Source organism: Lissotriton vulgaris, chromosome 6, assembly GCF_964263255.1.
Source record: "Lissotriton vulgaris chromosome 6, aLisVul1.2, whole genome shotgun sequence".
Lineage (NCBI taxonomy): Eukaryota > Metazoa > Chordata > Amphibia > Caudata > Salamandridae > Lissotriton > Lissotriton vulgaris.
In genome coordinates, this window is record NC_141694.1 from 1,302,677,209 (window position 1) to 1,302,702,184 (window position 24,976).

At 47.5% G+C, this 24,976-nt stretch overlaps 1 protein-coding gene across 2 annotated transcripts in view; it reads right to left on the reverse strand.

Annotated features, from left to right (window-relative positions):
• Positions 1 to 242: 242 nt before the first annotated feature.
• Positions 243 to 24,976, reverse strand: part of LOC147708820 (pantetheinase-like) — a 359,649-nt gene continuing 334,915 nt past the window's right edge. For both annotated transcript variants that reach the window (XM_086927439.1, XM_086927438.1), the window contains exon 7: positions 243 to 1,810. In XM_086927439.1, the coding sequence (XP_086783565.1) occupies positions 1,607 to 1,810 (204 nt within the window). In that variant the 3' untranslated portion in view covers positions 243 to 1,606. The remainder of the gene's footprint in view (positions 1,811 to 24,976) is intronic.

Genomic DNA, 24,976 nt, shown 5'->3' on the forward strand with positions numbered 1-24,976 from the left:
TTTGAAATTATTACAGGCATGCAGTTACTGAAAATGAGGGCTAGTCCTTCTAGGTGCACCCAGGCGAGGAGCAGCGAAACAGAATAACACTGCCACGTTTCTCTTCACACTCGTTTAAAAAAAATGGCAAATAGGAAAACAGCTCTTAGAATTTAAGGGAAGGGCTGCTGCGCAGAGAGACTGGGAGCACGGTGTTGTAGATGGGCGCCATTGCCAATAACATAAACATTAGTGAAAATATCAAAGGTCAAAGACTTATTTTATTCGTTCAAAACATCACCATTAAAGCAACAAGGTAAAAAAAATACATGTTAAAATTCAATGCGAAACCCAAAATGATTATGTTAAATTCATTAAAAGAGGTTTCAAAATGTCGTTCAAGAAAGGCGTGCTCTGTATTAAAAGTAAAAATTTGTGAAGGATACTTTTTCCTCAATCTTGAAGCAGCGAGTATATAATTTAAAACAGAGAAACAGATTGTTGGGTAGACAAGCATTGAAAAAAGTATAAACCTTTGTGATGTGACGTCAGATTCATATTACTTAAAATGAGGCGCAAGAAACAGACTCGTATAGTACAATACAATGTGTAAAAGAGCATAACGTGAAATATGGACTGGGTAAGATAAAATATTTGCTCAGCATGAGTTATGCAGGTTAGATACATCCCCATGGAAGTAGAGATAGGCACATACCTTACTACTGTGGCCACATCAAGCACCTCAATGATTCTAGCGTTCTACCTATCCTCCAGGAATTTGTCTTATACCAGTGACTTTGATCTGGAGGTAATGCCACCTAGACAATCAAAGATGTTGCTCAAACCCAAGTTGGAGGTATTAGTGAAAATATCATTTTTTATAATTTACCAAAAAACACAAAGGGGCATATTATCAACAAATAGCGATAATTATAGCTAAATGAGCTAAGCACATTTTTTTTTATCGCCTCACATCGCCGGATATTATCGCTGCGATAACGTGCTATTAGCAACGTTTATCTCTAAAGCGATAAAATATCCGGCGATAGCGGCTCAATGCGTGAATATCGCTGGAAATCCAGCGATATTCAGGCATTATCGCTAATGGGGACTTAACCTGAATAGCCACCTCCCATTGGATATACAGGTTAAGTCCTGGTCTGAGCAGGCGTTAGTTTCAAGCGATATTCGAGCTTAGCGTGAATTTTTTAATCGCTTCACCTGCCTAGCTAATAGGCGATAGCTGTGTTAGCGACTGCTTTCAGGTTGCGTACGGCCACTTTGCATGTCACTAGCGATAAATATCGCTGACATGCAAAGCGGGCCCCAAACCTGTAGCTATCGCCTATAAGCTGTCGCTAACTGCTGTTAGCAACAGCTTGCGTATAGGGCGATAAAAATATCGCTGCTTTAGCGAGAAAAAGTCCAGGTAAAGTCGTGATATGGCCCTTGATAATATGCACCTACATTTTTTGTAAAGTAGGAAATGAAGACATGTAAAAGTGAAAACTGTATCTTATATTCCTGTGAAATATACTCCAAATGTGTCTTTCATTAGAGATTCTTCTACAAATGTATGACGTGTAGTAATGGAATAAATGAAGTATTCAGTGGCTAATTAATAGTTTCACAAGTTTGTAACATAAAAAATGAGATTTTGTATGGCAGCATAAATTGTTAGTATCATGAGCATATAATCATTCCAATTTTTTTTCGAAGCATCATTCTTCGGAGGAGGGTCCTTTTCATACCAGCGTCCAAATAACGTTGCTGATAAGAGAGGGGTGGAAGATATATTGGCTCGGCTCACCAAGCGTCCATCCGCTGATATCTAAATTAAGACAGAGAAGGTAAAAGTTGTAAGATCTGGTTGACCAATGACAACGAATGTTCTTGAAGATGCCATTTTTAGGTGTCAGAAATTATTTGTAAAATAAAAAAGAGAGAAATACTTCATGTTTAAAATATAACTACAAAGGTTCTCAACAACAACCAGTCTACACTAGAAGCAGTGCCTAATAATGTATGGCCATTAATAGTCCTCTGCAGAACTCTCTACCTTCTCGATACCCAATCGTTTAGCATACCCACTAGGGGCTAGAAAGTTGTCTTGATGGGTTCCCAGGGTTAGGCAATGGGAGGCAGGAGGACTGGACTGAAACTACTTGTGTACATTGTAATGATATGATTAGCTCCTCACCTGATATCCCCTTCTTTTCTGCATCTCATCCAAGCTCCCATTTGTTACTTACACTGAGCATGTGCTAAAGTGTACAACCCTGAGCAAAATAATTAAATAACTAGCTTTTTCAGACCTACAGAAAAGTTATGAATGATCTGGATATCGCAGAATGTACACAGTTTGCATTTTGCAGTTCGCGGCTTGAAATGACAAGCTATAATTTAGCAAAATAGATTATTTACTCAGAAAAATGGCTGGTATTTAGACACAAAATGTACATATTTTCAGACACTGCCAACCTGATGTTCAGGGAAACAAATATCAATTTCCATAATTACTTTTAACTCATATATGTGTGTTAACAATTGAGGAGGTAAGACACTTGAGACATCATTCCAAGTTGCAGGGGAACACCAATTCGGGGAAAAATCGGTATTTAAAGTAGCTTAAAAATGTCATACTGACCCGTTGCTTTGTCCATGCACAAATGTTTTCAGGTAATACCTGGTAACACCTTTGCTGAGAAATTCCACAAGATCTATGTTTTGCAAGTCAGAACAAGAGAAAATATCCATTACTTGGGTGAGGTGACATGATAATGCTCCAGGGAAACATCCCCCATTTGCATCATGACTTCCCCATAACTGGGAATGAGGCCCTGCATGCGGATGTTCTGACTTTGATGCAAGAGGGCAATGATGCGAGGCTTTTATTGCTATCATTTGATGTCTGAAGTGAAGGCATTTTATCATTTATAATGATAAAGAATTGTTATGGCAATATCATCACTAGTAAAGTCTCAGACCGAAAGCCTGCAAAACGTGAGTGCTTTACTTGTATATGAGGTGTCTGGTTCTGAATCTGAAATGTTTCTGTACCCTGAGCAGAAGCCCATGTCGGATTTTTTAAAAATCTATCTAACGTTGCTATTCATGCAATATATTGACTGAGAGTTTGTGATTGTTTTAATTATTTTACCATGGCCCCTGCAAGTCACTTCTCAGTCATAATATATCTTTCAAAATCTACCTTGAAATGATAGTTCTGAAAAATGAATGGAACTGAAAGGTAAATGTGAAAAAATATGCAACCAGATGGGGTAATGTCAGACTGCATACACTGTTTATTACAACTGTCTACAAAAGCTACGGTTCTTTAGACATCTTTTAAGAAATTGGACTGCAAAATAAATGTATTTGTGTCATATTTTTAATGGGTTTCCGACCACTGAAATGCCCAACTCTCCTTGGAAGGATGAGACTTCTTAGGCATACAGTGAAAGCGTTTAAATGGTGGTCAAGTGCTGTAAGAAACTAGATTGATAATTATAAGAGATAGAGGACTCAATCTTGATGCAAGCTATGGCTGGGCACTGATGGTTTTAGCACCGGAAAAGCAAACGGTGAATCAGTGAGGAATCCTGGGCTTAGCTGTTGTAGCCAGGCTTAAGTAGCAGGCTTTCCACGTGGAATATCCATGTGTTTTACACAAGAGCATGAGAAAAGACTTAAAGGCAAGAAATAATTCAGATAAAATAACCAACACATTTTGTAAAAAAAGAATATCATGCATTGCCTAAAAGGAAAAGTTCACAGTAATAAATGGTTAAGGGGATTAGGAGTTATGAATTTTTAAAGAACATGTACAAAACATTCGTATCAAACAATGGGACCTTGAAATCTGTTCAGGTCTACCATGAAGTGGCAAGGGTTGGGTACAGCCTAGAGGTTCATTACAGTCATTCGTTTTTCCTTTGGAATCAGAAACTTTTTCGGAGCTCAAACCCCTTTGCTGGGGCAGGTCGGGATACTGGAGCTGGACAGAGCACCTGGAAGTCAAATACTTTCTGCAGTAGCCGCAAACTGAGGCTGAAAATCTCCAAGTAGGAAAACAATGAGAAGAAGTTGCCTACAAGGTGCATCTCTTTCAGGTAGGCTTCAATAATATCCCAGATATCCAGAAGTTGAAATAATTTTAAATCTAACCTTAACAAAAAGTGTATTACTTGTAACTTGACATTCCATTTCACCCTATATTTTCAGAAACTGTTCTAGGGATAGCTGGTCATGAATTTCAGAGACAGACAGCTTTTAAACCACTTTCTTCAAGAACACAGCTTTAAGTCCAGCTTCACCTGGTCCTCATAACTTCTCCAGGTCAGTGCAGAATACTCGGGCATATTCTCAAGAATGTGTGATAACCATCGCAAACGTTACTTAAGGCAATTCTCAACATTGCAGTATATAGCAGGAAAGTTACGCTGTGTTAACTAAGTATTTACAACAAGGCGGTTCCATGGGATAGTCTCCAGATAACGCGTCAAATGGCTGCGTTAAAACCAACGCCACACCGCAAAAATGCGAACCACGAACGTCAAAAAAGCTGTGATGAGGCCAATCGCGATACAAAACTCAGCGAAAACCAGCAACAAGCCTGCAATTCACATGCGCCAGGCTGGAAAAATCACCATAAAAGTAGAAAAAGAAAACAGTCAAACAAATGCCAAACAACAGAGAAGCACAATGGATGTTGCCGGAGCAAGTACGGATGAGAACCAGAGCCTCACAAGCCCCCCGGAGGACCTGCCTGGGCCCTGGGGTCAGGGAAGGCTAAAGAGAAGAAGAGTACGAAGAGTAGAAAAACAGGATCCTGATAACAGACGTGGTAGAACACCATCAACAACTGTTTGTCACCTCCACTGTGTCATTGGCAACAAAAATAGACTATGGCAGTCCATCATGGACAAGGTGAATGCAGTGGGAGTGCTGAAGAGGACAATGGAAGAGGTCAAGAGGCGCTGGAATGACGTCAAGTGCAAAACCAATCTGAATCTCGCCAATAACCGGAATGCAGCAATGCAGACTGGAGGTGGGAGTCCTGCGCCATAGGAGGAGCTGGACGATATGGAGAAATTGGTGTCCACAGTCATCAATGGGGAGATGGTGGCTGGAGTCGGGGGACCGGACACTGCTCAACATGACCGGACACAACAGCAGTAGGGTGAGTAATGACTAGGGACTGGGTGTACGGGGGAGATGGGCACAATGGCCCAAATATAAATGCACAATTAAGCTGAGCATTTTTGCGGACAAACCATACCCCAGATGCCAACTCCCACCAAGAGACCAATATACCCAAGTATGCAACATCTCAGCACTGTATAAGCACAGAAGTCAAAGGCACACTACAGGAAAGGGATAAGGGGCAGCAAAATCATAGCAGCAGGGGCCACTCATCCAAAATGCAGCACACACACATAACATGCAGGGCAAATCAACACTGACAACAATGTGGCAGAAACCGCAACACGTCTGCAACAGAACACAGGACACAACTGGTACTGACTGGGTGTAGGGAAATGTGAGTTGATAATGTACAAGTACAAACAAACATGCGTCTGTTATCGAAATGTCCACTGTCCCCCATCAAATAGACAGCTCCTCCCAAACAGCCACAATGTACACAGTCATACAGTCTGTATGTAAACATGTACAATGCGACAACATACATGTGAACACATTGTTAAACTGCACCTCCCCTTCACAATGCACACAGTCATACAGTCTGTATGTAAACATGTACAATGCGACAACATACATGTGAACACATTGTTAAACTGCACCTCCCCTTCACAATGCAGAAGGAGAATTAACACCTCCTGAAGAGAAGCCCGACCCTCTCTTCTCTGATGACGAAGAGGACCACCACAGCTTCGACTCCGACGCCCTCCAAGAGTTTATTGACAACCTCAGCAGCCCACCACCTGGAGCAGGGCAGCCCAGCTGCAACAAGGATACCCCACCCCCTGCACAGACCACACAGCAGGCAGCACCCACCACCACGGCTGCCTCCCAGGACCCCCACGAAGAACACATGGCCTTCTAACGCTGTGTGATGGGATGCCAGGAGAAGCTGGCTGAACAGATGCGGGTGGGCTTCAACCGCATGGCAGACAAACTAGCTGCCATACACGAGTGTCTAAGTCCCATCAGGGAACACTCACGGTCCCTAACGGAAACCCAAAGTCCGCTCCATGCTCTCCAATAGACCATGGCTGACATCGCTGGAGCCCTGACTCAGAGAATAGAATAACTGTTCAGTCAGAGTGGCTCTAGCGATGTCACCCGGGAGTTGGGACTCACGCAGAGGTTAATCAAGACCTTGGAGCAGACCAATGTGGAAAGAGTGGCTGCCAGGGCTGCCACGGCTGCACACCAGCGAGTGGTAGCTGGGTTCCTCAATTACCTCAAAACCATCCTCATGGCATTGCTGCCACAAGGACTGGCGCTGATGCATGCTGCTCATACTACTACATCCACATCTCCGCCCCCTGAAGTGTCAGTGCCATTTAGTGTGGCAGACATTCCACCTCCGGCCCCTGAGTTGTCACTGCCACACAGGGATGGAGAAAAGCCAGCACCACCCACACATGAAGCACTTGGAACAGCAGAGGACGACGATGCGGATGAAACCACCTTCGTTGTAAAAGGAAGTAGTAGAATTCATCTCTGCCATATGGCCGGTTTCTGCTTGGTTCAGCCCTCTGCATCATCACCTTCCACTGTCCCTCGATGTCAAAGTCAGTTTCCCCATATCTGTGAACGAAATATACGAGCACAGATGCACAACAGTAAACACCCAGTATGACGTGACTGGAGAAACCGAGCAACAGAGCAGCATTGAAGGCAAGAATGCAAGCCGCAAGCTTAGAGAATCGCAAGGAAGCTAGAGGAGCCTGAGTAGCCCAAGTCTGAGTCCGATCCCGAAACCAAGCGGAGTGCAGGCATCAGCAGCGGCACCCACACTGGCAACCCGGCACACGGCCGGCGGCGAAGAGTAGCGGCAAGAGGTGGAGGCGGGCGGGCAGAGAGAAGTGCAGCTCCCCGGCTCACACACCGACCCACAGCCCCTCCCTACCCCGCCAAGCCTGAACCGCTGCACCGCCATCAACGGGACTCTGTGGGAGCCGGGGACAGGTTCACCCAGCAAGTCTACTCCCGCTCTCTGACCCTGTGTCCCTGCGCAACCACCCAGCTCCTTCTGCTTCGGTGCCACATCACAGGCAGCCTGCCCCCATTCATCGCAGGTCACAGCCAGTTTCTGCCCCCCTGGTTGAGCACTGTGGGTACGTGGTGGAAGTGGAAGAGTTACGCCCACCTCAGCTGCCGCCTCCATTGCTCTCGCTGCTGCCACTGCCACTGCCCTGCGGGCTGTGGGCTGTCCAGCGGGCCATCCGGGCCCCGGAGGAGGGGCAGGCTATGAGGCAGCCCGCCCCGGGGGTCGAACCCAGGTGGCAGAATCCAGCCGGAGAGCAGGCAGTAAGACATGTGAGTGCCCTGCATCTCCAGGCAGGAGAGTGGCAAGCAGCTGGTACCCCAGCCAGCACTCCAGCTTCCTGGCTCACCAGCCCTAAGCTCCCAGCTCCCGGCTTCAACCCCGGATAACTCTGAACAATCTCCAGCAATCTGGCAAACCACGCAGGACCCGAACTGAGGCCCCAAAAGGAAAAAGCAAGGCCTAGCAAGGCCTGACTAATAGTCCTGCATTGAGCAATCCGAGGGGGGGCCCTTCAATCAAACAAACCTAACACGGCCTCATTACCCCACTGTTTTTTTAACACTGAAGCACGCAAGTCCTTAAAACCACAAAACAGTGACTTCAACCAAAATCAAAACCTAGTCCCCACTGCTCCAAAAGGTAGCCACAAACGCTAACAAAGACCCCACACATACAAAAAAAAAAGAAATCAAAGGCAGTCCATCAAAGCCAAGCAAAATCAATCAAAGCAGCGCTAACTTAGTAAGACCCGACACAAACCGCAAATAACCAATAACCAACTCAAACAGACGGCGTCGTCATCAGCATCCCCACCATGCTGCCAACCCACTACTATTACCAACTAGGAGCCGAACAGGTCCAGCATTGAAACACATCCTCAACTATTAGGAAACAATCAGGAAAAAAGCGGCAAAGGACGAAAAACCCAAAATTTGCCGATCACTCCAGCCTAATCCACCGTAGAAGGCGTCAAGGCGACAATGAGGTCTGGCAAGAAGAAGCGAGCCATAACATTCACCACCACCACCAATACCAGGAAAAATAAAAGTAAGAACCCCAAGGTCCCAAACTAGCCGACCAATAGTGATTCCTAAACTCCAATTACCCCGACTGGAAGGGAAAAGGCCACTTGCAAGGCCCTCGAAACACCAGGAACGCCAGGAACTATGCTAGTAGACCTTGATCATGACCCAAGAGAGGTAGGAACAATAACTACCCAGAAGCAATCTGCGCTCCAGGGGAAAAAAATATTCCAACCTAAAATTTACTCTAAACTTTCCTTCATCAGAGATGCAGGAGCATTACTCCACCTTAACCCCAACAACCAACTGACTCTCGCCTCTCCATTAAACCCCCAGCACTCAGAAAACTTACCACAAAAAGTTTGAGTTGTACCAGCCCCTCCAGATCCCAGTCTGTCCATTCATCCAACAAAATCAGGGGAGAGAAGACATAGCCCCACCAATACGCTGAACAATCTAAATACAGGGGCCCTAAAAGAAGAAATGGGACCATCGGCAGCTACTGCACCCCCCCTAATCAACCCTGAAAATCCAATAGGGGGTGCCCCGGTACAGACCCCGTCTCGATACGAAACCACGCTTTTACCAGCCACCCTGTCTATCCAAGAACAAGTAACGGAATCATCAATGGAACCATCTAGGATCCTCTAGAGCCTGAAATCACAGTACTGGCCCACCAGTCATTAAGCCTTCTTCCAGTTACAGTACTCTCCGCTTTTTCTGCCCCAGCGCCAGAGGTATTCCACTTTATAGGCCTAACGACTTCCCTTTTCCAACTAATTGGAGTCTCAGGGGGAGAGATATAAGGATGCAGGCCGCCCCCCACTCAAATCATGATACACAAATACTGGCCTGTCTCCCACAACACTCTTACTTTAATTCAAATGTAGCGTGGATCGTGTTAACAAAATTTTTAATTATCACCAGCCAAGTATACTTTGGCTTTTCCATCCATCTGAGTGTAAAGAATTTTCAATCCGGTACTCACACTGCAACCAACCAATCTGACGCCGTACCATCACCCACCAAATAATACTCGTGGGAGAAAAAATGTGGAAAAGAGAGTGAGCACCTCACGGAAGAACCGCCAATCCGGTCTATCTGACTAGTATTTGTCAGTGATCCCAATTATCATCATTGGTTACTCACTCTCATAACAGTGGGAAAAGGAAACAAAACATCAGAAAAAGACCAACAACATATAACAGTGCTTTTTCTCAACATCAGCCCCGCAATCTGCTGAGTGTTCTAACTATAACAGGTTAATATTTTACACTGCTATATTTGTGTGCACATTTAACACAGAAACATAACAACCCCCAGTGAGAAAGAAAACGTGAATCTCACACAATTAAAATGGAAGAGTTCACTGGCCACTCGAGTTTTATTCTGGGCTGTGAAACCTCCCAAGTAAAAATGACTCACACCATATGTAGTCTCAGGTGGGTCATAGGTGCCAACATGTTTCGTTGCTTTTATTTTGCGCAACTTCTTCAGGGCGAATGGGGGTTACCCACTGTAATTGCCACTTTCTTTCCACACACACCTATGATGGTATCAACAACAAGATTGTAAAAAATCATTAAAATGAGCCAAGGGTTACAAACCCACACTAAAATGCATGGCTGTGATTTCAAAGACCAAGCACATAGTTACCTGGGGTTAGCGACTCTTTCATATACCTGCTACCCCCTTTATTTGCCAGTCTACTCGTGTCCGGAAGGATCACGTGTCGAACCTCGAAGCCCGCTTCCGTCGGGTCATCTGCACACAGAGACAAGGACAGAACCACAGATCGAAATGCGTTAGCGTAGCGCAATCCCAACAAGTGTTCTAATTTCTCGCTTACTGTCAGCAGCTCCAGGGCTCTAATGGAATGCAGAGCCCCTCGTTCTCGCAATACACCCTGTCGACAAGCGCTCCTCAATGCGCATCTGATTCCGCCTGGTTACCGCCCCCATTTACCATTACCATCCTGCATTCTCCGACCAAGTCAAGGAGCTTACCACCACCCGGTCACCGGCACAGCTACTTCTCGACCGCGGCTCCTCCTGGCTATGCAAGGCCGATATCAGCGGGCGCGTCTCGGCGCATAGGACGTCGCGTGTCACGTGACCGCGAGCATCCCATCTGGCGGCCATCTTACAGTGGGTTCCATTTCCCATCTACTGGCTGATAATACAGTATCGACGATCATTTTAAATCAATAATTGTCAGCACTATTAGCCACCATTTCATATAAGGCATACCAGGAATTCAGGGAATTTAATCAAAAGAAATTTTTAAGAAATTACAAGAAGACCTGCAATATAAAGCCAGTTTGTCATGCTCATTTGCATTGGTTCTTACTTGCTGGATGTCATACACTGAACTCGACTGGGGGTGTAAGAGTCTACACAATGCGTTTAGAAAATTACATGAAAAAAGGGGGTTTACACTGAATATATCGAGTGGGTCCCAAAGTATAAAACGTGCTGCACAAACATCTACCCTACACCATAAGTATAGATAGATAATCACAGAATTGATGTAATACAGGTTTTAGATGGCCACAAACAATTGAATCTGTATGGGTATTTCATATTGTTCAACGTTTGGTGATTTTATTCCACTCGATCAAATCATTTAATCCATCACGGTCTACTTGTTCCTGATATATCCATCGGGCTTCTTTTCTCGCCAAAATGTTCTCGACATTATGACTTTCGCACATCACCCTCTCGAGTACAACCCACTCAAGGTCCTTAGGATCATGTCTCATTTCCTTGTAGTGTTGTACCAACTTAGTGGTCAATTTCTTGGCTCTCAGGGTGCTACGGTGCTCTTGTATGCGGACTTTAACTCTCCTGGACGTAAGTCCAATGTAGTGAAGCCCACATTTACATGTCAATCTGTAAATTAAATTGACAGTGTTGCAGTTACTGAACCTAGTGAGATGCCAGACTTTACCGTCCCTCAGGGTAACTGTCTTCGTGGTCTTTGTTAAACTACACACCAAACAACTAGTGCATGGATGGTGGCCCGGTGGTAGCTTATCCGCGTACACAGATTGCGGGGTGCGGGTGTGGACCAGTTTATCCTTCAGATTCGTGGCTCTCTTGAAAGCAAACCGTGGAGGTGGCATCTTGCTCAAACTCGTATCGAGGATCGACCAATGCTTTCTTACAATCTGCCGTAGTTTGGTGGACAAGGGATCAAAGGTCGTAACCACTGGTATGCATTCCTGTTTCATTTTTACATGACGTTCAAGGAGTGCTTCACGGGGCGTATTTAGGGCCCGTTTCCACGCTTGCTTAACCACCTTCTTAGGGTATGCCCTGGCAGTCAATTTCACAGCCAATTCCTCCGATTGCTCAACAAAGGATTCAGTAGTGGAGCAATTACGCCTGTAGCGCAAAAATTGCCCCACAGGAAGATTGTCCCATAAGGCTCGTGGGTGGAAGGATTGTAGTGGAGCAAGGAGTTTTTGTCAGTTTTCTTGTGATGTACAGTTGTGACCAGTTTGTAATCAATCGCTGCAATGTCAACATCCAGATAGACAGCTGTGGTTCTATTGATTGACCATGTGAATTTGAGACAATCATCCATCTGGTTGAGCCATGCAAGAAATTCAAGGAGGACGTCCTCTGTACCAGTCCAGATACAGAGGACGTCGTCAATATATCTCCTCCACAGGGAGATGTGTTCCCTGAACGGATTATTATCCCTATGGAGGACCACATTCACCTCAAACTGGCCCACATAAATGCAGGTCAGACTAGGGGCAAATGTGGCCCCCATGGATGTCTCAGACACCTGCAGATAGAGTTGGTTCTTGTATTCAAATATATTCCTTGTCAATGCAAGTTCAATGCATTGCATGACAAAGGTGATGGGCGTATCATAGAACCACTCTAATTCTCCCAGGGCCCGTGCTGCTGCCACCAGCGTGGCGTCCTGGTAAATGCTAGTATATAGTGATTCTATGTCGATAGTTACTATGAATTGTGAACTGGGATCATAATGCACTCCATCAAGCACGTTCAAAATGTCAGTTGTATCCTGAACATAGGACTCCTGGGTGATCACTGCCTCACGTAGAAAAAAGTCTGCAAATTGCGACAAAGGCTCCAGTACTGACTGGATGCCCGACGCTATTGGGCGTCTAGGGGGCGGTCTCTGGGGTTTGTGGATCTTTGGCAAGATGTAAAACGCCGGAATGCGGGACTTCTTGTTGACAATGAAGTTTGCTTCTTTAGGTGTTACGTTGCAAATAAATGTACGCGGGACTGGCTCATCCTCATCATTAATACCGCGAAAAGACTCAGTGATGAGCTGCTAAGGAAATACTAGAACTGGAGGAAAACATAAAGGGTAATCCAGCACTTACCGATGCTAAAGAACAACTTGAGAGGATACAAAGCGATTTGGCCGACTTCACGGGTAGGATGGAACTGTACGTTGAAAAATTGCTCAGAGGCTCGATCGGGGAGGATGCTTTTTCGCCTCAATTTATTGTGGAGAGGGCCCACCGCTCCCTGGCGCCTGTGCCTAAGCCTGGCCTTCCGCCAAGGCCCATCATTGCTCGGCTCTTGAACTACCGTGATCGCGACACTGCCCTCAGAGCGGCCCAGACTCAAAGATCGCTGCAGTATAACGGGGTTACCTTCTCCGTCTACCCAGACTTCACGCCGATGGTTCAGGATGAACGGCGCAAGTTTCTGCCGGTGAAGAAAAAGTTGCGGGAGGCCCAGATAGACTATGCTCTCTTGTACCCTGCGAAGCTTCGAGTTACCCATCAGGGTAAGCAAATATTTTTCACTAACCCGCAAAAAGTAGAGGACTTCCTAAAATCGATACGAAGGGCACGGAGGGAAGACGACGCTGCTGCAGATGAGCAGGAAGATGCCGACCTATCGCCAGCGCCACACGACGACTAGCTGTCCACATGCACTACAAGTCGAGTCTTCTCTACGCCAGCTGGCACTCACCCAGCGGTTCGGACTTCGGACTTCGGACGTTGGGGTGATTCATGAACGATGGACCTGCATGGACTCTGCACCCCTGTGGTAATGTAAACCAAGGACCACTTTCTTGGCCCAAGTCTCCACTGAGGGCGGTGCAGTTCTGGAGCTAAGGACCGGGAAGTGGCTGTGCGCACTCTATGTTTTACCCCTACTGGGTGATCCCCATGGTCCTGTTACTGTTTTTGTTGTTCGCGCTACTACAGTTGGGGGGGAAGGGGGGAGAGGGGACTACTGGGGGGGATGTGCGGCCACTGGCATGATTGGGATGCTGGGGTGGGTGGGGGGAGAATGGGCTCTGAGAGGCTTTCATTGACTAGACTATGTATGTGTACAATAACCTGGTGTATACTCTGGCAGGGCGGAGGTGGTTACACTATGCGGCCCTCTCGGGCACTACCATGTTCATTGTTGCTATGTCCATGGCTGCTTTGAATGCGAATGCGCAACTGACATGCTTATCTTGGAATGTCCGGGGATTGAATAATGCTAAGAAATGCCGAAATGTTATTGCCTACCTCGATAGACATCTTGTACAGGTTGCCATGTTGCAGGAGACGCATCTGCCCGCACAGAGCAGCACCACTTTTGCGAAAAGATGGGCCGGAAACCGTACTTTTTCCTCGTATTCGACTTATGCAAGAGGTGTGGCAATTCTCATCGCCCGAAATGTGCCTTTTCAAAGATTTGGGGAAGTGGTAGACAGAGAGGGCCGTTATGCTCTGTTGTGGGGCAGAATAGGCCGCAACCTATACCTCTTTGTGTCCATACATGCACCAAATGTTGATACACCTGCCTTTTTACCACTCTATGGGGTAAGATTGTGGCTGTTGGGGCACGACACGTAGTTTGGGGTGGGGATTTCAACCTAGCGCTGATGCCCTCCTTAGACAGAGCGGATGGTGTTGGCTCCTATAAGCCTAGGGCCAGAGAGGCATTGGAGGGAGTTGTGGAGGAGGGTGGTCTTTTAGATGCCTAGAGACACTTGCATCCTCATAAAAGGGAGGGTACACACTTCACTTCTCACACCGGGACATGGGCACGCTTGGATTACTTTTTGGTCACCAGGGGTATTGCTGCGGAGCTGGTGGGGGTGAATCATCTGCCAAGAACCTATTCTGATCACAGCCCTGTGTTTTTGCGGTTCCGTACTCCTGGGTGGGACACTCCGCGACCGCAGTGGAGACTATGCCCTGACGTACTTCTTGACAACCTGTTTCGCACTGAGCTGGGGGAGGAGATAGCGGATTTCTTTCCTAGAAATAAGGGGTCAGTTGAGTCAGTCGAACACATATGGGAGGCGTTCAAGGTCACTATCAGGGGGTACTGCATATCTAAGAGCCACGGGGTACTACGTGATATTTTACATTCGATTACCACACTGGAAAAGGAACTGCGGGCTCTGGAACTCCGCATGATATCAGAAACTGACCCAGAACTGCATGCTACCTTTAGGGAGACACTATCAAGGTATGAGGAGGAGACTGCCAGGGAGGCGAAATACCGGGGTAAACATTGGATAGCCCGTAAATACTGTGAAGGTGATAGGCCCGGGAGGGTGCTTGCTGCGCTCACGCAACCTTCACGGGCGCATAATACCGTACTAGAACTCATTGATGCCTCCGGCTCCACTGTCAGAGACTCAGATACGATACTGCACACATTCACAGCACACTACTCCTCACTTTACACTTCCACGGCAGAGACAGACGTGCCATATGCTGCGTACCTCCACGATGTGGCGTTATGCTGGCTCAGCGATGGGGACAGGGAGTTTCTGGCGGCGCCTTTTGAGCTCAATGAGGTTCGCGAGGCCATCATGTCCCTTAAGAATGGCAAGGCTTCAGGACTCAATGGCATACCTGCCGAGTTTTACAAAGTCTACATTGACATTATGGCACCCGTGCTCCGTGAGGTGTTAACGGAATCCCTTGCTGACGGGGTACTTCCCTGCTCTATGCGCGAGGTAGTGATCACCTCCCTCTTAAAACCTGATAAAGATCCCACATCATGCGATTCTTACCGTCCACTCTCCCTCTTAAACTGCAATGTCAAAATACTTGCTAAGGCACTGGCCACCCGGCTATCGCTATTAATGACCAGCCTTGTATTGCCTGATCAGTCTGGCTTTGTGGCGGGCAGATCTACGTCCCACAACCTTCGCACCCTCTTCTCCTTGCTCCGCACGGTTCACCCTGACACTCCTGTGGCAGCTGTATTCCTCGATGCCACCAAGGCGTTCGACTCGATCGAGTGGCCTTACCTCTTTTCGGTTCTTGCCAGCATGGAGTTCCCTAAATTGTTTCTATCTTGGGTCCGCCTTCTATATACGGATCCCACGGCAAGGGTGCTAATTAACGGATGCCTGTCACAACGTATCGCACTCACAAGAGGCACCCGTCAGGGATGCCCACTCTCTCCCCTGTTATTTGCCATTGCGGTTGAACCTCTCGCCTGTCGCTTACGACAGCTGCATCGAACTGGGCCAGTGCAGTGCCTGCAGCGACAAATTGACGTATCCCTTTATGCGGATGACATCACGCTGTACGTTAAATATCCTGAGACACAGCTCAATCCCCTACTTCGGGAATTTATTCTGTTTGGCGGGGTGTCAGGAGTCCACATCAACTGGGCCAAGTCGCAATTTTTCCCCCTAACAGATGCGGTACATGATTTCACTCTCGATTACCCATTGGAGTGGTGTCGGGAGGATCTTCGTTATTTGGGAATCCGCATCTCTCGTGATAAGGACGAGACACTGCGATCCAATTATGGAGTGGCCATAACCAAATTGACTGCCTCCGTCGACAGATGGATCACGCTGCCACTTTCCATGGCCGGAAGAGCTTCGCTCATAAAAATGGTGATATTACCCCGCTTTCTGTATCTTTTCCTCAATATTCCCTATTTCCCTGGTGCCTTCTTCTTCAAGACGCTCCGAATGGAGTTGCGCAGGCTTTTCTGGGGAGGCAAGAGCCCCCGGCTAAAATGGTCGACGCTGACCCTTCCCTATGACAGGGGGGGTTTTTGATGTCCCTGATTTTGAGGCATACTACCAGTGCACACAGGCGCACTTTGCCTACCACTGGATGGCTCCTACCCCCTTCATGCCGCACATAGCGGTAGAAGACTGGATCGTGCACCCACTCCCGCTCAATGGACTGATGCACTGTCCTGAGACGTCCATAACCACGCCGAATACCTCAGTTTCCTGCACCTTGGATGCGTGGCGCCGCATAGCTAAAAGTTTGTCTTGCCCATTGCTCTACTCACCCAGGTTGCCGCTTGCCTATCACCCAAAACGTACCCTTTTATCGGAACTGGGTTTCCGACATCTCTGTGATAAACTACATGTCACTTGCTGGGGTGATTTGTTCCATGAGTGTGACTTCAAATCGGCAGACCTGTTTTTCAAAACACATGAGCGTACTCCCCTCGAGCTCTTTTATTACATTTGTTTGCGTGCGGGGATGAGGGACATCTTACCCGACTACCCTGATGAGCCCGAGGTCCTGCCTCCACTACAATTCCTATTAGGATCGCAGGACGGGACACATTTGGTCTCTGGACTCTACCGTCAGATCCGCAGTGCTGCTCCAGAACCGGAATCCAACGCTCGTCTGCGCTGGTCTGCTGAGCTTGCCACTGATGTGTCGGACGACCAATGGCACCATTGCTGTGCACTCACTTCCCGCATCTCTGCCAGTAGCAGATTAAAAATTATCCACTATAAATTCCTTCAGCGGGTGTACTACACGCCGGTGCGGAAACGTAGATTCGGGTTGACAGATGATGACCGATGTGAGCGCTGTCGTGCCGACCATGCTGATTTTCTTCATCTGGCGTGGGAATGTCCCCAGGTGGCTCACTACTGGCGGCAAGTGACGGAGGCTCTTGCGGAGATGGTGGGGGAGGCGGTCCCTGCGGACCCTTTGATGGCCCTCCTTGGGTATATGATGCAGATGCCTAGAGGTTGCAGGAAATTCGTTGACACTGCCCTGCTCTTGGCCAAGCGGCATGTCGCGTGCCGTTGGGGCAGAGGAAGGGCGCCCAAATTCAAGGACTGGCTTACAGATTTGATATACTGCCAAGATCAGCATACTACTTTTGCTGAACTGCTGCCTCCCTCGTGTCGTCCCAGTGACATCTGGGATCCACTGGTGCGCTATCTGCTTACACGCCCGGACGACGGCGCTCAGTCGGAAAGTCAACTTGTCATAACTTAGGACCCCGGGCTCTGTTCTAGACCTAACCTAAAGTCACTGCTGGGCTATCTGGGTTCCCTTGTCCGTGCCTCCCTATACCCCTGTGCGGTCACTGACATTTCAGACTGTCCCGCCTTGGCTGGCCTATCGCTCCCCTTTCTCTGCACATGCATACCCTATCCCATACTCACTGCACGCTCTTACGTCTTCAGCGGGCGACATTCCAGGGCATTATACACCTTCATACAACCGGCCCTTGTTGGTTTCTATTGTGTTAGGGCAGGTGTCCTGGACACGAGATATCATACACACCTCTGCTTGCCTGGTTTGCCACGCCAGAACACTATCACCTATCCTACTACACAGTCATGAACTGCCTCTTCGTTGCTACCTAGTTGGGGTGTTTTGTTTACTGTTCTGACCTTCAACAAAACGGAGAGAATCTTCTCTCGAAAAAACTCTGTTCAACTGCTGCTCATCCTTGCCTGTCCTACACCACCAGCTGCGGAACAAGTTTAACATGTATATATGACGCGCCGCCGGGCCCCCGGGATGCCGGCTACATGGCTGTGTACTGACTATTCCACTCTGCTGCCGGCCTCCGGGTTGTGGTCAAAACAAGCTGTGTATTGCACTTCATCTCATACAATAAAGCAGATTTGAACCCCCCAAAAAAAAAAACAATTATTGATTTAAAATGATCGTCGATACTGTATTATCAGCCAGTAGATGGGAAATGGAACCCACTGTAAGATGGCCGCCACACGGGATGCTCGCAGTCACGTGACACGCGACGTCCTATGCGCCGAGACGCGCCCGCTGATATCGGCCTTGCAGAGCCGGGAGGAGCCGCGGTCGAGAAGTAGCTGTGCCGGTGACCGGTTGGTGGTAAGCTCCTTGACTTGGTCGGCGAATGCAGGATGGTAATGGTAAACGGGGGCGGTAACTAGGCGGAATCAGATGCGCATTGAGGAGCGCTTGTCGACAGGGTGTATTGCGAGAATGAGGGGCTCTGCATTCCATTAGAGCCCTGGAGCTGCTGACAGTAAGCGAGAAATTAGAACACTTGTTGGGCTTGCGCTACGCTAACACATTTCGATCTGTGGTTCTGTCCTTGTCTCTGTGTCCAGAAGACCCGACGGAAGCGGGCTTCGAGATTCGACACGTGATCCTTCCGGACACGAGTAGACTGGCAAATAAAGGGGGTAGCAGGTATATGAAAGAGTCGCTAACCCCAGGTAACTATGTGCTCGGTCTTTGAAATCACAGCCATGCATTTTAGTGTGGGTTTGTAACCCTTGGAGATGGAACAGGAAAACCTGCTCTAGTGTGCACTGTTCCTAATGAACTCAATGTTCTCAAATCTTACCCTTTAGTTAAATTTGAAATAATTCTCATCGTACCACAACTTCAGTTTGTTATATACATGTATTTACTTGTTGTTTCCTTTTTTTTTTTAAACCATAGTTATATAACTAATATAAATGCATATTCATCATCATATGACATTCACAGTAATGTTTTCATTGTTCACAATAAACATCCACATATTTTTTACACATTCAAATTATCTCCATAAATTCCTCTATGCACATCTTATTACTACTGGACCATATTTAGTGTCTGGCCCAATGCATTTCGGAACGAAGTTCCTTCCTCAGGGGCTGTATTCTGCAAATAAAAATTGCAATTATTCTACATATATCTATACATTATTATATACCCAACTCTTGAGAAGTTAACGGGAGCGACGAAATGTTAATTATCAAACTAGATTCTTCCCGCTTCTTAATTGTTTTCCTGCCTTGTCCTTTCCTGGTTTTGGTGGTACTTGCTCTACTGTTCTCGTGGGCTTGTTTGTCTTCGTGGTGGACTCGAAGGAATTTGTTGTCGATCCGTAGCCTGTAACAAAAAAGACGAAGTAGACGACGAAGTTGTGGCTATCATTTCCTTTCCAGTTGTTCCTCCTTTCTCTGCATTTGTTTTGGTGGATTGTTCTGTGGTTTTAGTTGCTGGTGGTCTGCTCATTGATGTGTCTAACTCCGTAGCTACACTTTCCTCTGATGACGATGTAGTTTTCTTGTTTTGGGAGAATCTTTTCCTAGCGTAGATCTCAGCCCAAGTATACACTTCATTGAGCTTATAGTCCACTGTGTCCCTCCGATACTTCCTGATTTTCCCTTCTTGTAACTCTTTACTATATTTGTCCAATCTAGCATTCATTTCTTCTAGTGTTGCACTCCATGTGGAGGTTTCCAATTGTCGTTCTAAATCTTTCTTTATGTTAAAGATCTCTTCCTCTAATTCACGTATAGTTTTTCTTTTAGTAACGAGCGAACACAAGGAATTCTGTAACAGCCTCACATTGTGAGGGAAGCCCTTTTCACTTCCAAGTTGGTGAGTTTGTAAATATAATTACCACGTTCATTAGATATTATATACAGAAAAGGTAAATGGTCTTACAGAAATTATACATTTAGTTGCAGAGACACCAGATACTGGATCCTGTATATTCCTCGAAGCAACAGTTACCTTAACATCAGAGAGCTGTACAGGTAAACTTAGTGGGTAGAACAGGGTTTCTACTATTTCACTAGAATAAACAGTACTCCATTTATCTATGTAATAACTTGACGTCGCTATTTAGGAGTAATCATGAATACCATTTCATTTTTTTTTACATCAGCAGGACTAAAGAGACACACCCCGTGTGCGTATAATCGCACGATTAGCATCAATAGTACTATCTATGTTTCATTAGAACACCTAATTGGTTGTTTATGAAGTCGAAATTTTTGAACATAGAACATCACATATCCACCTGTAAACAAATGGAAATATACTGCAAGTTAACCATGCATCATACAGAAAATGTTTAGTGAGAGTAATTCGTCATTATGTGCAAATAATATAAGTTTGTGAAGTTGCATTGTTAGACCCCACTGATTCTATTATGTTGATGATATGTATATATTAATGTATAGATATATGTAGAATAGTTGCAATTTTTATTTGCAGAATACAGCCCCTGAGGAAGGAACTTCGTTCCGAAATGCATTGGGCCAGACACTAAATATGGTCCAGTAGTAATAACATGTGCATAGAGAAATTTATGGAGATAATTTGAATGTGTAAAAAATATGTGGATGTTTATTGTGAACAATGAAAACATTACTGTGAATGTCATATGATGATGAATATGCATTTATATTAGTTATATAACTATGGTTTTAAAAAAAAGGAAACAACAAGTAAATACATGTATATAACAAACTGAAGTTGTGGTACGATGAGAATTATTTCAAATTTAACTAAAGGGTAAGATTTGAGAACATTGAGTTCATTAGGAACAGTGCACACTAGAGCAGGTTTTCCTGTTCCATCTCTGAGTAGACACATACATGTGAAGCCAACACATGGTTTAAGTGTAGCACCCTTGTCATAATTAGGTTAAATACATAGTAAGTGACAGTTTAAACAAAGAGTGCGCCTCTCACCCCTTCGTGGGTACTTTTTGGTTTGTAACCCTTGGCTCATTTTAATGATTTTTTACAATCTTGTTGTTGATACCATCATAGGTGTGTGTGGAAAGAAAGTGGCAATTACAGTGGGTAACCCCCATTCGCCCTGAAGAAGTTGCGCAAAGTAAAAGCAACGAAACATGTTGGCACCTATGACCCACCTGAGACTACATATGGTGTGAGTCATTTTTACTTGGGAGGTTTCACAGCCCAGAATAAAACTCGAGTGGCCAGTGAACTCTTCCATTTTCATTGTGTGAGATTCACGTTTTCTTTCTCACTGGGGGTTGTTGTGTTTCTGTGTTAAATGTGCACACAAATATAGCAGTGTAAAATATTAACCTGTTATAGTTAGAACACTCAGCAGATTGTGGGGCTGATGTTGAGAAAAAGCACTGTTATATGTTGTTGGTTTTTTTCTGACGTTTTGTTTCCTTTTCCCACTGTTATGAGAGTGAGTAACCAATGATGATAATTGGGATCACTGACAAATACTAGTCAGATAGACCCGATTGGCAGTTCTTCCGTGAGGTGCTCACTCTCTTTTCCACATTTTTTCTCCCACGAGTATTATTTGGTGGGTGATGGTACGGCGTCAGATTGGTTGGTTGCAGTGTGAGTACCGGATTGAAAATTCTTTACACTCAGATGGATGGAAAAGCCAAAGTATACTTGGCTGGTGATATTTAAAAATTTTGTTAACACGATCCACGCTACATTTAAATTAAAGTAAGAGTGTTGTGGGAGACAGGCCAGTACTAACAACTTCCCTATCTGAAGATAAAATTGACACAAAATTCCCCAGAGAGACATCTCTCCTACAGCATCCGAAACCCTACCTCACCAACTTCACCGATCGTAACCACGAGCTGAATAATTACAATCCAAATCAGGAAAGTAAAGACAATAAGAAGGTAACCGCAGCCATGCAGACGACAGTGGACGCCCCACCCATCAGAAACACCACAAATTACAAGCCCCCGAAATGCACTCCGGTGGAACCCCATTTTGAAGTACCCTTACCCAAGCCAATCCATACAACATCCAACTTGGAGGGCGAACCAGACGATACAACTCTAGGCGGCATCAACATCTCTTCCCTTACAAAGGAAGAATGGGAAAACTTGGTCACCACATACACATCTGAGGACAAGAAAGAAACGATCCCCCAGGGATCAGGAATCACTCCCAAAAAGGCAGACGTTAACACCCAGCCAAGCATAACAGGAATATGGACCTCCCTCTTAAACACCACGCAACTCTCTACCAAAGCCCTGGAATACCAATCAGACAAAATGGACATCCAGCTCACCCTTCTCAACTGTCTGGCACTACACGTCCCCAGTATAGACAGTAAACTCTCAGATATGAACAACTTTATAGAAAGAGCGCAACGCGAGGCATCCATTCTTTCACCAAGCTGTATCTACTACCTAATATTGGAAAAACTCGCAACACTACCGACTGTGTTGAGTGATCTCCTCACTGATTTGAAAAATATAGGCCCAAGCTCCAAATCTGACAGAGACAGTGTAAATTCCAGCATTAGAGGACCAGCAACCGACTGCCCAATCGGCCCCAAGAAGTGGGAACATAAGGAGGCGCATAAACCGGCCATCCAGGACCTCAATCCACCCATCACTTGTAACCCACTTAGCCCCAGCAAAGGATCAGCTAAAAGAACAAAGGAGGGGCGTGGCTAAGATGGCGGAGTGAGAAGTCGCACTCTCCGTGTGCTCCTCCATACCCGCTTTGCCCGGGCCGTGATTCTCAGCATTCTCCCCCTGAATGACCTCCAGAAAGGGAGGGGAACGGTGGTGAGGTGCCCTGTCCACCATCAGCACCGAGGAAATTGATCTACGCGCCACTACGGAGGGAGAGCGAACCGCCCACGTCGAGGAGCCGGCCTAGCGACAGAGGCCGCGGGTGTACGAAAACGCTGGGATTCCCCGCCTGGCTGAACGGGACTAATTGAGGACCCCAGGGGCCGCGCCGCCATCCATAGAAGCGGGGACCGGTGCCGGGAGACCCACTGGGGCTCTGGCAGGGCCGTACGTGGCTACCGGGAGCAGACGACGTTGTGGCAGCAGAGACAAACCTGAACGCAAGCAGCATGGAAATTGAGGCCGAGGACGCGGCCTAGCACGAGACACACCTGGGCCGGCCTGTGCGACGCGGCCCGGAGTAGCGGCCTGCCCTCCCCTGCGCCCTGTATAGACCCCTGGCCCGGGAACTAGCGGTCGGACCTGAGGCCGTACACTCGGTAACTGGCGGCACGGACCTTGCACCCGGCGCACGGTGTGGCCCGGGGCAGCAAGTAAGGAGAAGCGCAGCAGGAGGGTGGTGCCAGGGGGGGGAGCCGATGCGCCAGCCCAGGCAGACTTCACAACCCTGGGGCCGGACGGCTTTGGAGCCTAGGGGCGCGCATTTTCCCAGCCCGACGAGAGACCTGAGACCCTCCGTCTGGCCGTAGCGGGACAAGCTGAGAGCCCCCCGGGGACGCATCAACATTCGCAGGAGGCGGGTGCTGGGACCGGTGGCCCGCTGGGGCCTTGAAGGGGCCGTACACAGCCGCGGCGCGACAGCGAAGGCGAGCCCAGATGCTGGCAGCCTGAAAATCTAGGCCCGGGACGCGGCCTAACTCGGGCCGTGCCCGGGTCCATCTGCACAGACATAGCCCGCCACCCCCCCCCCCCCGGGGCAGCAAGTAAGAAGTGGTGCAGCGAGGAGAGCGGTGATGGGGGGAGAGTCGCAACATTGGTCCACGAAGAATCTATAGCCATGAGTCCCATAGTACACACACCTGGGGACTGAATCTCTAGAGCACCTGGGAACGTGCGTGTCCTCCTCGGCCACGGGGGTACGCCATCGACCTGGCTGCCGCGCCCCCTCCATCTGCCGGAACGTTGATCCTACGCCCTTGGTGGCATACATCGGCCCAGAGAGCTAGCAGCCCGCCGCCCTGCACACTACTCATGGTCCCATAGCGGCGCAGCACTGGACAGGCCTATAGCATTATCGGCATAAACACCAGTCCTCACAGAGTTGCACCATTCGGATACACCACCCAGGTGGAACTCGCCCCACAGAGAGCCCTGCGCAGGAGAAGCCGGAGACCGCGGAGTGTGGTGACCTACAGCGCAGAGGGCCCCCCACACGTGTGTTAGGAAAACAAGTGCAGCGACAAATGCCGTGTGAAGGGCCCGCAAAGAGAATGCAAGGGACGAGGTGCCACACACACGAACAGCAGGAACATAATGGCGGGCCAGAGGAAAAAAGGAGACCGCACCCTCCCCGAAATGCTGAGCAAAAACCAAACCAAAGGAGACAGGAGCCAATCGTCTCCGGGCACATCCAAAATGCAACGTGACCCAGAAGAGGGAGAGGTGCCCATTACCAGGTCCTTCATGGAGTATCTCTTCAACTCCCTCCGGGAAGACTTTAACACCCTGAAACAGGAAGTGGCAGGTGAGGTACGAGAGATCAGGAGGGAGGTGGATGGCCTCGGTGAACGGGTGTCCAACATCGAAGACACGGGGCGTGCACGGGATGAGGAAATGGAACAACTACAGCAGGACGTCATACGCCTGAAAGAACAACAGTTGGACCTACAAGCCCACAACGAGGACTTGGAGAATAGGTCCCGGCGGAACAACATCCGGATCCATGGGGTCCCATCCAAAGAAGAGGGCACAGACATTGAGGCGTACTTGCAGGCCCTATTCCGGGATATCCTAGGGGAACCACCGGACTTTCCAATCAGGATCGACAGAGCACATAGGGTTGGGCTGGCGAGACGAGCACCCGCGCCGCCCCCGGACATTCTAGCCTTCCTACCAGACTACCCTCTTAAAGAGCGCATCCTCAAGGAAGCAAGGCGACAACAGCCACTGTGATTCCGGAGCCACCCGGTGGCCTTATTCAAGACCTTTCAGCAATTATGCTCCAAAAACGCAAAGCCTTCAAACCTGCAACAGACTTTCTAAGAAGCAAAGATATCCCATAT